The 18,361-nt window shown below is 34.4% G+C and overlaps 1 protein-coding gene across 2 annotated transcripts in view; it reads right to left on the bottom strand.

Annotated features, from left to right (window-relative positions):
• FCHO2 (FCH and mu domain containing endocytic adaptor 2) overlaps positions 1 to 18,361 on the bottom strand; it is a 140,321-nt gene that overhangs the window by 107,114 nt on the left and 14,846 nt on the right. The window contains exon 2 of one of the 2 annotated variants that reach the window (XM_088827749.1): positions 14,594 to 14,685. The exons of the other annotated variant lie outside the window; for it this stretch is intronic. Within the exon in view, the coding sequence (XP_088683875.1) occupies positions 14,594 to 14,685 (92 nt within the window). The remainder of the gene's footprint in view (positions 1 to 14,593; positions 14,686 to 18,361) is intronic. 2 annotated transcript variants of the gene reach the window in all.

Raw genomic sequence — 18,361 nt, 5'->3', positions numbered from 1 at the left:
TATATTCTCTATATATACAAACTGATTCAGTATGAAAATCTTTTGTGTTTAACTAGTTTTATTATTAACACTGTGATTTCATGATTATGCACACTTAATCGAATACGAGATTGATGACAGTCATCTGCACAAGACTATTAGCAAGTCTGAGATCATGAACTTCAAGTTCTTAATCTAGTCTGTGATTAGATCTAATAACAAATAAATATTTCACTCTATAACATTGTGTTTTACATACTATTATTCAGCATACAGAATTTTATGCTAAAAAAAACTGAACCAAAGCCATTAATGTTCCCATAGGCACATAACATACAAATGAAAAATATGATACTATCTTGGCCTTTCCAACTCTACAAAAGTTAACTTCTATCTTCAGTCAGTTCAGTTCAGTCACTTAGTCGTGTCCGACTCTTTGCGACCCCATGAATCACAGCATGCCAGGCCTCCCTGTCCATCACCAACTCCCGGAGTTCACTCATGTCCTCTCCCATAATTACCCTATCCCTTCTCAATCTGTGCTACCCTTAACAGAGGACGTCTACAACCACCATTGCCTTCCATTTATTTATTTTGATAGGTTCAACTAACATTGATTTTAATGTGCAAATTCAGATCTACACTCTGTTCTTAAATCATCTGTTTAATATCTAAATGCCTCAAGCATAACTCTACCTAGATATTTTAATCACCTCAAACTCAGAATATCCAAAATAAGCTTATCTCCAAACTCTTCCCCAAACCCAACCCCACAAAAATTCTTTTTTAAAAAAAGGAACTATTAATAGTAACTGCCTTTCACTGACAGCACTGTGATTTTTTTCTGCTACTTTAAACTTCTAGGCGTCTTTTTAATATACTATATTACAAGAGCAGTACTTTGATAATTTTTAAAAAGTTAATACAGAAATAATTGCAGCTTTAATCTTGCCATATATTATTACAGTTTAAATGTAAATGATGAAAAATATTTTGTGCTTATCAGCATTTATGTGGAAATGTGTTTTACAGTGATATATGGTGTTATATTTCTATTATTGTGATGAAAAAGAAAGCTATACAAAAAGACGAAGTGTTTATTAAAACATGAAAAAAAAAATAAAAGGTTTTGCAGCACTGAAGAGATTATAGAAAGTAAATAAGCTAGATCAGACCTGTTTTATGTAGTAATTTTATAGTTTATTTTAATTATTTCAGTTGTAAAATATTGTTATACTGTTAATTAGTTATGACTGTTCATATTAAACTACTGTAATGCAAATAAATAAATAAAATAAAAAGAAAGAAATAATATATCAGTGAATAAGTTAAACAGCAAGGAAAAAATAGTTCAATTTCCAGTAATAGCAAATTGATCTAAAAACCTTCCAATGAGAAAGGAGAAAAGTAGGAGAGGTGGGGGGTATGCCTAAAGGGCATCAGAGAACTAAAGACCAGTTAAGAATCAGTAAGCCAAGATCCAAGAGAAGGATATCCAGAGAGAGACAGATATGTAGGGCAGCTTTTCCCTGGGGGCATCTAGAAGAGGCAGCTAAGACTGAGAAATGGAGCAAAGCCTCACAAGGTAAGGGATCTAAAACTAGCTTCCCACTTGCCACAGGTGGGAAGCATGAGAAAATCCATATCCTTTAAACTGAGACACAAAGAGTAAGCATAAGGAGTTAAGGATGAACCATAAGTAGACAAGCTCTCAAAGTGACTACAAACTCTTATCTTTTCAAACTCTGATACTGGACCCTGCATGGTTGTCTTAAACACATTCAAACAACCACCAGGCACATAAAGAAACAAGATAAGATGAACAATCAGCAGAAACAAATTTAACAATGTTCCAAATGTTAATATTATAAAGCTCAGACTATATGAGTTTATGCATTATAAAAGTATATATTCTATATCTGAAAAATACAATAACCAAAATTAATATCTCAACGGATGCAGTTAAACTGTAGATTTAATATACTGTAGTGTGTGTTAGTCACTCAGTTGTGTCCGACTCTTTGTGACCCCATGGACTAAGTCCACCAGGCTCCTCTGTCAATGGGATTCTCCTGGCAAGAATACTGAAGTTGGTTGCCATTTCCAATCTCCAATACAATGTAGTGAGAATTGGTAAACCAGAGAGAGGTGAGAAGAATCTATTCTGGTTTAAAGCTCAGTGAAACATAAACTAATAAAACATTGTAAATCAACTACAATCCAACAAAAGTTAATTTTAAAAAAAGAAAAGCTCAATGAAACAAAAGACTGGGAAACAGAAAAGAAAAATAAAAGACAAAGGACAATGCAAAAATGTCTGACATGTAAAGAAAGTAAGAACAGGTCAGAAGAAATATCTACAAGAGATAATGCTGAAGAATTTTCCAAAACTGATAAAAGCTATCAAACCACAGGTTCAAATTAGCCCAACAAATCCTAAGAGGACAAATAAAAAGATATGTACACATAAATAAAAATAAAAAGATAAATCACATCATAGTAAATCTAGAGAAGGTCAAAGACAAAAAGAAAATCTAAAAGCAGCTAAACCCTTCCCACCATCAAATGTTACCTTCAAAGGAACAATAATTAGACTGACAGCTAACATCTGAACAGTAAACAATGCAATAAACTTTGAAGGATTTTTTTTAATCTAGTAAAATGCAAAACCATAAAACCCCTGGAAAATGACATCAGAGAAAACTTAGATGATCTTGGCTGTGGTGATTCCTTTTAGATAAATCACTGAAGACACAATCTATGAAAGAATTCATTGACAAGTTGGACTTCATTAAAATAAAAACCAGCTCTGTGAAAGATGAGGTCAAGAAAATAAGAAGACAAGCCACAGACTGGGATAAATTATTTGCAAAAGAATGAGAAAAAAAAAAACACGTTATACCAAATATATTGTTGACTCTTAAAGCTCAACAGTAAGAAAACAACCTGATTAAAAAATGTGCCAAAAACTTTAAGAGACACCTCATCAAAGATAATAAGCAGATGACAGATAAGCATATGAAAAGATGCTCTACATTATATGTCATCAGGGAAACGTAAATTAAAACAAGATACCACTATGTATCTATTAGAATGGCCACAGTCTAGAACACTGACAACAGCCAGGATGTGGAGCAACAGAAATTCTCTTTCATTGCTGGTGAGAATGCAAAATAATATAGCCACTTCACAAGACTCTTACCTCACAATCTAGCAATTGTGTTCCTTGCTTTCAGAGGAGTTGAAAACTTATGTTCACGCACAAGAATGGTTACAGTAGGTTTATTCATAACCGAGATGTCAAAACTGAAAAGCAACCAAGATGTCTGTTCTTCAGTAGAACAGATAGAATGGATAAATAATGAATAAATAATTCACATCCAGACAGTGGAATATTATTCAGCATATTACTAATTGAAAAAAGCCAACCTAAAAATGCTACTATTACATACTGTATGATTCCAACTACAGTTGACCTTTGAGCACCACAGGTGTGACCTGTGTGGGACCACTTGGACACAGGTTACTAAATGATCCACAACTGTTTGAATCCATGGATACAAACTTGCAGATACGAAGTGTCCACTGTAAAAATATACATGATATTCAACTACATGGAGGGTTGGCACCCCTAATACCTGTGCTATTTAAGAGTCAACTACAATATGACATTCTCGAAAAGGCAAAACTATGGAAACATTAAAACAGAACACAAAGGGTTCTAGAGAAGCGAAAATACTCTGCAGAATATTATAATGATGGGTATATGTCAACATACATTGACCAACCCATAAAATGTATAACACCAAGACTGAACCCCAAGGTAAACTATGGATTTTGGATGATTGTGATTTATCAATGTAGATTCATTCTTGGTTTAAAAAAAAAAAGTATCATTCTGATGAATAATGTTGATAATCGGAAGGCTATGTGTCTGGGGACGGGGACACACACAAAACCTCCTTTCAATTAGCTTCCCTAGTGGCTTAGTCAGTAAATAATCTGCCTGCAATACAGGAGACCCAGGTTCAATTCCTGGGTCAGGAAGATCCCCTGGAGAAGGAAATGGAAACGCACTCCAGTATTCTTGCCTGGAAAATTCCATGGACAGAGGAGCCTGGCTATCAATTTTGTTGTACATCTAAAACTGCTCCTAAAAAATAACAACAACAAAAAAATCTTCCAACTAAAATACTATACCCAGCAAAAATACAAATGAAAGTAAACCCTTAATAAAATAATGGATCTAGGTGATGAGCATCAATGGCTACTAACATCACGAAAGAGATAAAACCAAAATATTATATGTCTTTGATAGAAGTATACATATTGCCGATGAAGTAGTCTCATCAAAATACTGAACTGAATTTTATCTAGTTGCTACATTTTATTCTATTACATTTTTTTCTTCTATTACCTTAGAAGTAATAGCCTTGATTTTTAGTGGTTAACCTAGAGATTGTAACATACTTCCTTGATGTATTAACTTCTAGTAATAATTGGTACTTTTATCATCTTCCTGAAAACGCAGGAACCTGAGAACACTACCACCTCCTGACTTATACGCTTTACGTTCCATTAGTGAGTATGTGTGTTTAATTTTTTACTCTGGAAATTAAAAGTTTTCTATTTTTAAAACACTTTTTATTGTGGAAATGTACACTTATATGCCATTTTTGTGTGTGTTTCTTTAGGTTTTTATTATAAACCATTAAGTAATGAGCTGTAATATAGTTTCAACAGTTTTTAGTATTTTCACAGTCTTGTTTAAAACAGTTCTCTGACATCAAATTATTACCTATCCATAGACACTTATGTATGTATCTCTAACAGCTAATGATTTAGAGGACAATAATATTACCCAGCTAATAAAATTAATGATAACTAAATATTTTTAATGTCTATTTGTTCAAGTCAGGTGGTTATGTTTTTTTATATGTTTTGTATAGTCATTTTTTAGATTAAATTATTTTACTTTTTTTAAAAAATATCTTTTAATACCTTTTTTTTTCTTTTTTTTTTTAATTGGAGGCAAATTACTTAATATCTCTTAATATGGATTTTCTGGTGATAAATTCTCAAGTTTTTGTTAGTTGGTCATATCTTTAATTTATCTTCATTTAAGAAACTTTTTATTATGAACACTTCCAAACATGTATAAAGCTTACTCAGAAGCTAGGATCTTACTACAGTGAAGTACACAATGGAGTACTACTCAGCGATTAAAAAGAATACATTTGAATTAGTTCTAATGAGGTGGACGAAACTGGAGCCTATTATACAAAGTGAAGTAAGCCAGAAACAAAAACACCAATACAGTATATTAACACACATATATGGAATATAGCAAGAGGATAACGATAACCCTGTATACAAGACAACAGCAGAGACTTGGATGTGTGGAGCAGTCTTTTGGACTGTGTGGGAGAGGGCGAGGGTGGGATAATTTGGAAGAATGGATTGAATCATGTATTATCATATGTAAAACGAATCTGACGTGGTTGGGGGCTCCCCACCTCAACACTCTGTGGATTTAAGAGGCCGTTCCTTCCGGAAGTGTATAAATTAGCCTGGGATAGAACCTGCACGCTGAATTTACTAATTAAGAAATGAGAAACCAGAACTATAAAGGTGGCATAGAAATACAAGAAACCATTCTTAAATAATCTTTTAAAACTTTGAACAGAGTTACAGATTTTGTCATTTGTTATAAACTGGTATATGTAATTTAACCAGAACCATGAGAAAGTTGGTATTGTGTGAATTCTGAGGCACTTTCGACATGTTGTAGGAGTGATGTGGACTTTCTTGAGTTTTACACATTCATAAGTGAATGGTCTGTGTCTCGTGCCTTTGTTGGTTTTCTGTGAGCTGTGGTTTCTGGGAAATGAGCCGCTCTCATTCCTGTAACTCTTGTAACCCAGTCATTCGTGTGCCTCCTTCATGAGGATTCAGTGCGGCTGTGGTGCTGTTATCCCTCTGATAGGAACTCTAACTCGGTGTAAAGCCCCAAAGATCTGTTACTTATTTTTATTTTATATTGTAGTATATTTTATTTACAGTGCTGTGTTTGTTTCAGGTGTATAGCAAAGTGATAGAGTCATATATATATATATGAATGAATTAACAAAAGCAGTTCCCGTCTTTTGATGGGGAGCTCGTGGTTTATAATATAAATGGCATTATGTTGAGAGAGAGATAACTTAGGTATGGCATTGGTTTTTTTTTTTTGCAGCTTGAAGCAGTTGTAAAATAACTTAATGTAGCTTTTTGCAACTGTGTATAGTATTTTTTTCATTTGGTGAAATTTTAACTGTTAATGTTTTTGGCATTGTGCTTTGTACCATTTATTAAATAAAAACTTAAAAATTAAAAAAAATAAAATTAAATAAAAAATATCTTTTAATACCTCTTTTTTTCCTTTTTTTTAATTGGAGGCAAATTACTTTACTTAATACCTCTTAATATGGATTTTCTGGTGATAAATTCTCAGTTTTTGTTAGTTGGTCATATCTTTAATTTATCTTCATTTAAGAAACTTTTTATTATGAACACTTTCAAACATGTATAAAGCTTACTCAGAAGCTACGATCTTACTACAGTGAACTTCCATGTTGCAATCTCTGTGCTTCAGCATGGTTAAACCATGGCCAGGTTTGTTCTGTCTATTCCATACCACTACTATTGAATTGTTATAAAGCAGATCTCAGACTCAAAGACACTGCATTTCATCATTAGCATTTCAGATGTGTCTGTGAAAGCTAAGGGCAATTTCAAAAACATAACCACAGAATGTTACCTTATCTAAAAATATAGTATTAGTTCTCTAATGTCACCAAATATCCAGTCAGTGCTCAGTTTTCCTCAACTGTCATATACACGCATAGTACGTGTAATTGATTTTCTCCAGTCAGGATCACAGCAAAATTTATACATCATGTTTAATTGATGTGATTTCTGAGTCTCTTTATCTGTAGTTTCCTCACCCCTTCCTTACTGTTTTTTTGATGTTGAAGGAACCAAATTATTTGTTCTATAGAGGGTCCCACATCCTAGAACATGCTAATTGCATATTCATAGCTTTCACATTTTCTTTTACCCTAATATTTCATGTTTGAAAGTGTCCATAATAAAAAGTTTCTTAAACGAAGATAAATTAAGATATGACCAACTAACAAAAACTGAGAATTTATCACCAGAAAATCCACATTAAGGGTTATTAAAAGATGTTTTTTAAAAAGAAAAAAAAAACGATCCAAGACAAAAGCATCAGAGGAAAAGTAAAATAATTTAATAAATCTAAAAAATGACTATACAAAACATATAAAAAACATAACCACATGACTTGAACAAATAAACTAGACATTAAAAATATTTAATTATCATTAATTTTCTTAGCTGGGTATTATTATTGTCCTCTAAATCATTAGCCGTTAGAGATACATACATAAGTATCTATGGGCACTTACACATAAGTGTCTATGGACAGGTAATATTTGATGTCAGAGAACTGTTTTAAACAAGACTGTGAAAATACTAAAAAATGCTGAAACTACATTACATTTCATTACTTAATGGTTTATAATAAGAAGCTAAAGAAACACACACAAAAATGGCATATAAGTGTACATTTCCACAATAAAAGTGTTTTTTAAAAATAGAAAACTTTTAATTTCCAGAGCAAAAAATTAAACACACATACTCACTAATGGAACATAAAGCATATAAGTCAGGAGGTGGTAGTGTTCTCAGGTTCCTGCGTTTTCAGGAAGATGATAAAAGTACCAATTACTAGAAGTTAATACATCAAGGAAGTATGTTACAATCTCTAGGTTAACCACTAAAAAACGAGGCTATTACTTCTAAGGTGAGAGAAGAAAAAAATGTAATAGAATAAAAAAATTTAAGGCCAAAAGGTAAGAAAGAGAAGGACAAAATACGAAAACAAGTAAGATAAACAGAAAAAAATATTAAAATAGTAAAGAGGCTGGCAAACTGCAGCACCATCAGCAAATCTGGCCAATTGTTTATTTTCATAAATAAACCTTATTAGAACACATCCATACTCATTTATTTACATGTGGGTCGTGGCTGCTTTTGTATTAAAGAACAGAGGGACTTCCCAGGTGGTCCAGTGGCTAAGACTCTTGAGCTCCCAATGCAGGGGGCCTGGGCTGGATTCCTGGTGAGGAAACTAGATCCCACATGCCACAACTAAAACCCAGTGCAGCGAAATAAATACATTAAAACAACAACAACAACAACAACAAAAAAAAACACTAGAGCTGAACAGCTGCAACAGACACCAAATGACACAAAAAGCCTTTACACAGAAAGTTTGACAGCCTCTGACACAACAGATTTGAGCCTAAATATACACTGATGTAAAGGACCAAACGATCCAATTAAAGAATAAAGATTGTGAAAATGGCTTTAAAAACAAACGAGAAACACATCTATACCACAACAATACAGGTAAGAAAAAAAATACAAATAATCATGCAAATACTAACTAAATGCAAACAGATGAAACTTTAAATAAAGAAGACTTCAACACAAAAAAACACTGCTAGAGACATAATCGGAAACTTTAGAATGAATTTTTTTTTCAAGTTCAGTTTACCTGAAGATGTACTAGTTCTAAATTTCTATCCATATGGCCCCAAACATACAAAGCAAAAAGTGGCAGAACTACACAGATGAACATTCATAATCTACATATGAGATTTTCAAAACAGCTCTTTCAGAAACTGATAAAATAAGCACGATTAAAAAACGAAAAACAATGAGAATATATTAGAATTGAATAACAGAATTCACAAATTTACCATAACATATAGAGAAACTTGATATCTAGCAAATGCAAAATACTTTCAGGTAGGTAAAAAATATTTACTAAACGCAAAATACTTTCAGGTACATAAAAATATTTACTAAAATTGACTCTATCGTGGTCCATAAATCAAGTGTCAACAAATTTCAAAACACTGAAATCATACAGAGTATGTTCTTTAACCACAATGCAATTAAGCTTTAAAAATGAACACATATTCGGAAATTAAGAAATACACTTCTGAATAACCCAGAGAGGCAAGAAAGAAAACACAATGAAACTTTAAAAATATATTTAAACAAAGTACAATGAAAATCCTATTTCTCAAAAATAATGGAGTACAACAAAAGTAAGGCTTGAGGGAAATATATAGAGTTAAATAAATACATCAGAAAAGAAAAAAGTTGAAAATTATTAAGCCTCCATCCCCCAAAATTTAGCAAAATAACAGCAAATTGAACACAAAGTTTAAGGAAATAAAGAACAGAAGTTAACAAAACAGAAAATAAATATATAAAAAGAGACCAACAAAGTTAATAACTGGTTCTTCATAATAACTATTGAAACAGACAAACATCCAATGAGACCGATCATGAGAAAAGCGAGAAGACACAAGTAACCAGCATTGGGAATAAAAAGTAAGACATCAGGGTAGACCCTGCAGACAATTTTAAAGGTTCACTAAAGAATAGTAAGAAAAACTGTTTGCCAACATATCTGAAAATTTACGTAAGGGAAAACTCCTTAAAAGACAACTTACCAAACTCAATATCTGAATAGTCCTGTAACTATTTTAAAAATTAAATACATGATTTAAAACTTTCCTACAAAGACAATTTCAAGCCCAGGTGGTTTTAACAGCAAATTCTATAAAACACATAGGGAAGAAACTATAATCTTCCACAAATTTTTTCCAGAGAATACAAAAATAGGGAATATACCCCAACTCATTTTATGATGCCAACAAACCTTGATTAGCAAAACCTAAGAAGGACATTTAGAGAAAGGAAATTTTCAGGTCCATCTCACTCATAAATATAGATGCAAATATACAAAGTAAAATAGCAAACAGCTCTACTAATGTATAAAAATGATTAATACATCTCCACTAAATTTGGCTTATATCAGGATTGGAAAGTTCAAAATTCAATGTAATTCAGATTAACAAAAGAAATAAAAAACAAAGAAAACATCCATTCATGATTTTCTTGAAAAGGAAAACAAAAGCGTTACAAAACAATATATAGAATTTCTACAATCTGATAAACAGTAGGGAAAAGAACTGAAATAAATATTTAAGAGTGTGATGTGGCGCTGGAAACAAGACTGGGGCTCCTCTCATCACCATCTCTGCTCAGCATTACACTGGAGGTGCATGTCAGGGCAGTACGAAGTGAAATAAAATATACACAGATTAAAAAGGGAGAGGTAAGACTGTCATTTTCACAAGATGACTGAACACACAGAAAATCCGAAAGAATCTACAGATAAATTACCAGAATAAGTAAGAACTTCCAGGCTGCTGGACATAAAAATCAAAATATAAAACTCAAGCATGTTTACATAAATCTGCAACAAATAACTGACAAATTGCTTTTATCTAGAATATAAAAAGAATTTTTTTCAATGTATTTTTTAAAAGGAAAGAAAAAACAGAAAAATAGGCAAAGAATGAACAGATACTTCATTAAAGAAAAGACGCCAATTATATATGAAAAGATGTTCAATTTCATTATTCATCAGGGACGTACAAGTTAAAACCACGAGTACTACTTATCAGTATGGCTCAAATAAAAGGATAGACAAAACCAAGTGTTGTTGAGGACATGGAACAGCTGGAACTCTCCAACAAGGCTGCTGCTGCTGTAAATTGGTACAACCACCTTGGAAAATTCTTTGGCATTATCTACTAGAGTTGAACATACACATACTCTAAGACTTGGCAATTTTACTCCAGGGTAAAGGAAAGTGAAATTGAAAGCATCAGCTGCTCAGTCATGTCCTACTCTTTGTGACCCCATTGGGTGTAGCCCACCAGGCTCCTCTGTCCATGGAATCCTGTTCCAATTCTACTCCAGGATAATTAACTAATATAAATATGTGTACACTAAGACACATGTGCAAGAATATTCAAAACAGTATTACTTGTAACAGCAAAAACCTGGAAACATCCCAAATGTCTGTCAACAGTAATAGATAAATACATTCAGTATATTTACATAATTTGATATTAAACAGCATCATAAATAAACACAAATGAATCTCACAACAGTGCGGAATAACAGAAGTCAGAAAAAATACCTACTACAGAATTAATTCAAAGTTCAAAAAATAGGTATAACTTACTTCCTTTGACAGATAAAATTACCATATATCCATAAATGGAACACTACTCAATAGCAAAGAATAAATTAGTGATGCATGCAACAACATGGACCAATCTCAAAATAATTATACTGAGTGAAAGCACTGGACAACTAAGTATATCCTGCGTGATTCCATCTAGATAAAATACTAGAAAATGCAAACTAACCTAAGCATCAAAAGCAAACTGGTATTAGCTTATGGATCGGGGGTGGGGAGAGAAGGAAGGAATTACCAAGGCAAGATAAATATGGTCACTATCTTGATTGTGGTGATGGTCATGAGTGCATGTATATGTCAAAATGTATCGAACTCTACGCTTTAAATATATGCCATAAATTGTGCGTCAATTATACCTCAATAAAGCTGGAGGGAGGGAGGGAGGGAGAGAGGAAAGGAGAAAGGAAAGAGAAAGGAAGAAAGCATGGAAGAGGGGAGGAAAGAATTACAAGGGTATGAGAGAACTAGCTTAACAAGTTATTTAACCTTTCTGGGCCCCAGTTGTCTATCTATAAAATGAGACTTAGAGTTTTGACAGTTAAATGAGATAGTGTATGCAAATCCTTGAGCTGCCCAGGTGGCACCAGTGGTAAAGAACTCGCCTGCTAGTGCAAGAGATGTAAGAAAGGCAGGTTCAACCCCTGGGTCGGGAAGATCTCTGGAGGAGGGCATAGATAGTAACACACTCCAGTATTCTTGCTGGGAGAACCCCATGGACAGAGGAACCTGGCAGGCTCACAAAGACCCTATTAATACATAGGGTCGCAAAGAGTCGGACACGACGAAGCAACTTAGCGCACACACACACACATGCGAATTCTTAGTGCAGAGTATATGTTTGTGTGTGTATCTTTTCTATTTTCTTTCTCATTCACTCCTTCAAGAAATATGAGTATCCAATTGTTTCAGGCTCTGTGCTAGGCACTAGGATACACCAGAATATTGTATACTGTTTCCCTTATAGGGGAACATAGAAACAAATAACAAAAATAAGAAATTACAACATTTTATAAATACTACAAAGAGATACATGATCTTAAGAGAGATTATAAAAGGTGATTTTGACCTAGTCAAAGAGATTAGGAAAGGCATCCCTGGAAAGGAGAGCATTAATACATTGCTGACCTCTACAGTCAGTACGTACAAAGGACTGCTGCTGCTGCTGCTAACTTCAATTGATAAAAGCCTGTCGATAAAATAGCCAATGTTTCTGGAGAGGAAAATGGAGTCTAAATAAGCATAAGTCTGGTGAGCTAAAGTTTGAAAGGCAATTTGGGGTCATACCATATAAGCCTCTTAAAAGCAATGGGAAGCCTCTGAAGTGGTTTCAACAGAAGTAACAAACTGAACTTTGAAAGAGTTCACTTTGAACTTTCAAGCTGTAGTCTGAAAAAGAAACCTCCAATTGCAGTACAGAGAATAAACTGCAGGAGAAGAACAATGAATGCAGACAGGACAGTCGGGCTCTACTGCTACAGCCCAGGCAACAATAATGACAGCTTGAATCAGGACAGTGCTGTCAGAAATGCATGCTATCAAAAAATGTCTCCTGCAGGCCTACCAAGGGCCAAGCTCTATCCTAAGTGCAGGATGATGAACAATAAGCAAAAAAGAAAAAAAAACAATAACCCTGTTGTTGTGGGGTTTATATTCTAGTGGGGAGAGACAGACTAAATAAGTAAAACATCACTCACATCAGGTGGGTGCTAAGTGCTACAGAGAAAAATACAGCAGGAGCGGTCAAGTGGAAGGAGGTGTTTTCTCAATGCCCACAGAAACATTCAAGGGTCAGATTCTCAACAAAGGATGACCCAGGAGTCCTGGACTTCTTATAGTAACTGACACAAACAAGGCTAAAAGGTATAATTACAACTGCCCTGTTGGTCTCAAGGTAGATAATTAGAGTAGTGATGTAACTGTTGGTCGAGAAGGAGGCTAGAGGATGGGCCAGGAGATGCAGAGTTCCACAGTCTTGCCTTTTACTCTTTCCATTGATGGAAAGTGTGTCAGTAAGGGACAGCTTTATCCACAGCGCTTAGGGTGGAAGTCAAAGAGGATTTGTCTAATGTTAAATACTTAGTTCTCCAATTCCTACCAGCTGATAAACTCCAAGAAGGCAGAAGCTGAATCCTTATCGCCACATTCCCCAAATCCACACAAATGCCTGGCACACAGGAGATGCGGGACATATACAGAAAGAATAAATGAATGGTGTATTGTATCTAGAGGCAACATATCCCTATATTAGCAAGGAAAACATTTTAAATGTGTTCACATAAAAATTACCAAGTGAGACCAGCCACAAAATAGCCTTAATCAAATTAAATTATGCTTATACTAATAGTTTTTAATTGACTATTATATTCTAAGAGTATTAAAGAAAACTATGTTATGTAAATTTACACAATTTAAAAACACATGCAGCTGTTTATAATAGCAAGGACATGGAAGCAACCTAGATGTCCATCTGCAGATGAATGGATAAGAAAGCTTTGGCACATATACACTATGGAGTATTTTTCAGCCATCAAAAAGAATGCATTTGAATCAGTTCTAATGAGGTGGATGAAACTGGAGCCTATTATACAGAGTGAAATAAGCCAGAAAGAAAAACATCAATACAGTATACTAACGCATATATACGGAATTTAGAAAGATGGTAACCTTAACCCTGTATACAAGACAGCAAAAGAGACATAGATGTATAGAACAGTCTTTGGGACTCTGTGGGAGAGGGTGAAGGTGGGATGATTTGGGAGAATGGCATTATAGCATGTATATTATCATATGTGAAATGAATCACCAGTCCAGGTTCAACGCATGATATAGGATGCTTGGGGCTGGTGCACAGGGATGACCTGGAGGGAGGATATGGGGAAGAGGGAGGTGGGAGAGGGGTTCAAGAAAGGGAACACATGTACACCCGGGGCGGATGCTTGTCAATGTATGGCAAAATCAACCAATATAGTAAAGTAATTTGCCTCCAATTAAAAAAAAACATATTATTAAGGATTTTTTAAAATAAGTCATAAAACTATATAGCTAAATGACAAATTCAGAAAACTTAAGTCTTTTCATTTTAGTATGTTTAATGACATACTTGTTTAAAGAAACAGTAATTCTTACCCTACAAAATTCCTCAGTTTTATCACCTTGCTAGCATATTCAATAAAAAATATATAGATAATATTCTCAAGCAGTGATCTGCAAACCAGATCAATGCCACTGAGAGCCACTACTTAGCCCGCAGCGTATAGATGACAGAGAACCACGACTTTAAAGTGTAACTAAAGTGTACTTTTTTAAAAGAGTAATTGATTACTTTTATTCAAATCCAACTAAAAATTTTCTCAATTATTCATATTTTGAAATGTTTCTCAATATGAATTATTAAATGACTTACTAAAAAATACATACCTTTCTCTTACAAAGTCTGCTAGTTCTTTTGTCGATATCTGTCCATGTTTCATATTATGGTAAAGGACATCAAAGCCACTATTTTTTTCCCCCTAAAATTTAAAAAGATTTTTAGTTTAACAAGAGATCAAAATTATTTAAACATAACTAACATGCAATTCCAATGTTCAAATGAGCTGTTTTCCTTAAGTTAAGCATTGCTCCTCACTGTATAATTTTAAACTGTATCAAAGGAATACTATAGGCTTTGATAAAGTGTACATTATATACACATATATTCACAACACACATATAAACACTCTATAATCACTATTAAGGACACGTTAATGAAACATATTTGAAATTTAAAAAAATAAACGCAGTGTAATTTAGGGCTTTATTTTCTTGGAGTCCAAAATCACTGCAGATGGTGACTGCAGCCATGAAATTAAAAGATGTTTGCTCCTTGGAAGAAAAGCTATGACCAACCTAGACAGCATATTAAACAGCAGAGACATTACTTTGCCAACAGAGGTCCGCACAGTTGAAGCAATGGTTTTTCCAGCATCCATGTATGGATGTGAGAGTTGGACTGTGAAGAAAGCTGAGCACCGAAGAATTGATGCTTTTGAACTGTGGTGTTGGAGAAGACTCTTGAGAGTCCCTTGGACTCAAACCAGTCAATCCTAAAGGAAATCAGTCCTGAATATTCATTGGAAGGACTGATGTTGAAGCTGAAACTCCAATACTTTGGCCACCTGATGCAAAGAGCTAACTCATTAGAAAAGACCCTGATGCTGGGAAATATTGAAGGCAGGAGAAGGGGATGACAGAGGATGAGATGGTTGGAGGGCATCACCGACTCAATGCGCATGAGTCTGAGCAAGCTCTGGGAGTTGGAGATGGACAGGGAAGCCTGGCGTACTGCAGTCCATGGGGTCGAAAAGAGTTGGACACAACTGAGTGACAGAACTGAACTGAATTGAATTTAGGAAAGATAAACATGGACCATTACCAAATCCCATGTCAATCCCTTTAACCTATATTGAGGGATTCCTGATTATTTAACTCAGAGTCTATACTTTAACAAAATCTTGATTTTTGAGTCAAAACAGCATTTACTAATCACATAAGCACAGAACACTTCATAATCGCTAATTTAAGTCTTTCAGTAAACTTAACTTGAGATATTAGAAAGGCGGTAAAATTTTAATAAAAGAGCAGCAACAGACTATTGGCTGTGTGTTAGTCGCTCAGTTGTGTCCGACTCTGCAACTCCATGACCTCAACTAATGGAAAATTAACAGAACCAGACTACTATACAACCCTAGAAAATCTTAAAGCCATTTAATCCAATACAAAGTTAAATTAGCAAGTAATAACAAAGAAAACATTAGAAATAGAAATTTTATGGGTGAAATGAAAGAATATAAACTAAGTTCAACAACTCTTTTACAATCAGCAGTTTTAGTTTTCTTTTAGTGATAATAAGAAGAACTGAACATATTTGTTGGAAACAGAAAGCAATGCCAAAAGCAAGTGTTATGCAATCTGAGACTTAGTTTTCCACAGTTCACAAAAAAACAGGAAACATATTATAGAAACTTCCAGCTATGTTGAAGTGATTCCTAATAAACCTGTCTGCCAGTATAGCAAGTAATCAGACTGTTACACATACAAAAAATTAAAATATATGTAACGAGATAATACAAATAATATCCCTAGCATTCTGAACATCCATTTCCATTTTATCAAGGATATAAAACTACAGTCTCCTATAAATCTAAACACATCCATTTTTGCTTCTATAATTTTTCATGTTTAAAATAAATTATGATCTAACTTTAGTTCTTTACTTTCTCTGGGTTTTTCATGCAAATTTATTTCAGCCAAAATAATATTCTGAGGTAACCATTATCTCTAGTCTATCGCAAGCAAAAATAACAACATAAAGATTAGTAAATAAAAGTACAGACAAAACAATCAAGGACCTGAAATCTCCAAGGGATTTACTCCATTACTTGAATATACTGCTGCTGCTGCTACTGCTAAGTCGCATCAGTCGTGTCTGACTCTGTGCAACCCCATAGATGGCAGCCCACCAGGCTCCTCTGTCCCTCGGATTCTCCAGGCAAGAACACTGGAGTGGGTTGCCATTTCCTTCTCCAGTGCATGAAAGTGAAAAGTGAAAGTGAAGTCGCTCAGTCGTGTCCGACTCTTAGCGACCCAATGGACAGTAGCCTACCAGGCTCCTCCGTCCATGGGATTTCCCAGGCAAGAGTACTGGAGTGGGGTGCCAATGCCTTCTCAGTGAATATACTGCAGAAACTACAAATAATTAAACTATCCACCAACTCCCATAATATAGTCATGAATCCTGAAAGAAAAACAAATCTAAAATCGTAAAATCCATAGTCTGGAGCTCTCAGTCCCCAAAATTCTTCCCTGACAACTACCAGTTTTCACTGGCCCATAATTCTAAGTCAGGTTCCCAATGTATGTTACACATATTCATTATGCATATTCAAATTAGAAGTAAGCTGGTGCTATGCTGTGTTCAGTCATGTCCAACTCTTTGCAACCTATGGACTATAGACCGCCAGGCTCCTCTGTCCACAGGACTCTCCAGGCAAGAATACTGGAGTGAGTTGCCTTGCTCTCTTTCAGGGGATCTTCCCGACCCAGGAATCGAACCCGTATCTCTGGTGTCTCTTGCATTGCAGGCAGGGTCTTTACCCACTGAGCCACCTGGGAAGCCCACTCATTCGTTTGATGCTCTAAAAAATGTAAAAACGCCCAATTCTAGGCACTGTTTTCTTAATTTCACAAACCTGTTAAATACTTAATGGATCATTAACTTTCTTTGGCAAAACTAAGCAAAAATTTTAATACTTCAAATGGCTCTCTCTCCATACACACACACAAACAAATATACATGTATCTTTAAGAAAAATGTTCAAAGCTAAGTACCAACAAAGAACCCAAAGCTATTATTACCTCATCAAAACTTAGTTTCTAGCTTCTGATAAGAGATGACAGTGTATTAAGTATACACATGTCTACAGGTGAAAAATACAGTAGGAGACAGAGCCCTAGAACTCAGGTCCAGACACAATTGGCTTCAGTATCTTCACCTGAAAAAAAATTTGGAAATTCTGGGGAGATAGGGAAGACTATTCTTGAAACTAGCAATCCTAACTCATAATTCTATCACCATTTGAGATTAACCAGTTTTCTTAACACTACAAGTACCTCCATGCAAGTTCTAACTAATCTTTTAATAGCTGCCAGTGTTTTTATTCTAATTCAAAGACAAGTAAAATAACAGGAAATATTTCTGAATTACATATCCATTTTATCATCTTAGACCTTGAAGTGCATAAGTTCCTATCATTTCCTTAATTTTTCTTTTATATTGGGGTATAACTGATTTACAATGTTGTGTTAGTTTCAGGTGTATAGCAAAGTGATTCAGCTACACATACACATATACACATTCTTTTTCAGATTATTTTCCCCTACAGGTTATTACAGAATACTGAATAAAGTTCCCAGTGCTATACAGTAGGTCCTTGTTGATTATTTTATATGTAGTAGTATGTACGTGGTAATCCCAAACTCCTAATTTATCCCTATCCAGCACTGTTTCCCTTTGGTAATAAGTTTTTTTCCGACACAGAAAAAAATTTATCTTAACATATTTTGTTAATTCAAGCAAGCAGAGCTTGATTTTTCTTAGCTAACTACAAATACATAAATGTACAAGCAAATAGACAACAGTTTTATTAT

The sequence above is a fragment of the Moschus berezovskii genome, chromosome 18, assembly GCF_049115385.1.
Source record: "Moschus berezovskii isolate FMDL1 chromosome 18, NW_MosBer_1.0, whole genome shotgun sequence".
NCBI classification, from domain to species: domain Eukaryota; kingdom Metazoa; phylum Chordata; class Mammalia; order Artiodactyla; family Moschidae; genus Moschus; species Moschus berezovskii.
Note: the sequence above shows the minus strand (reverse complement) of the source record. Positions and strands in the feature narration are given on the sequence as shown.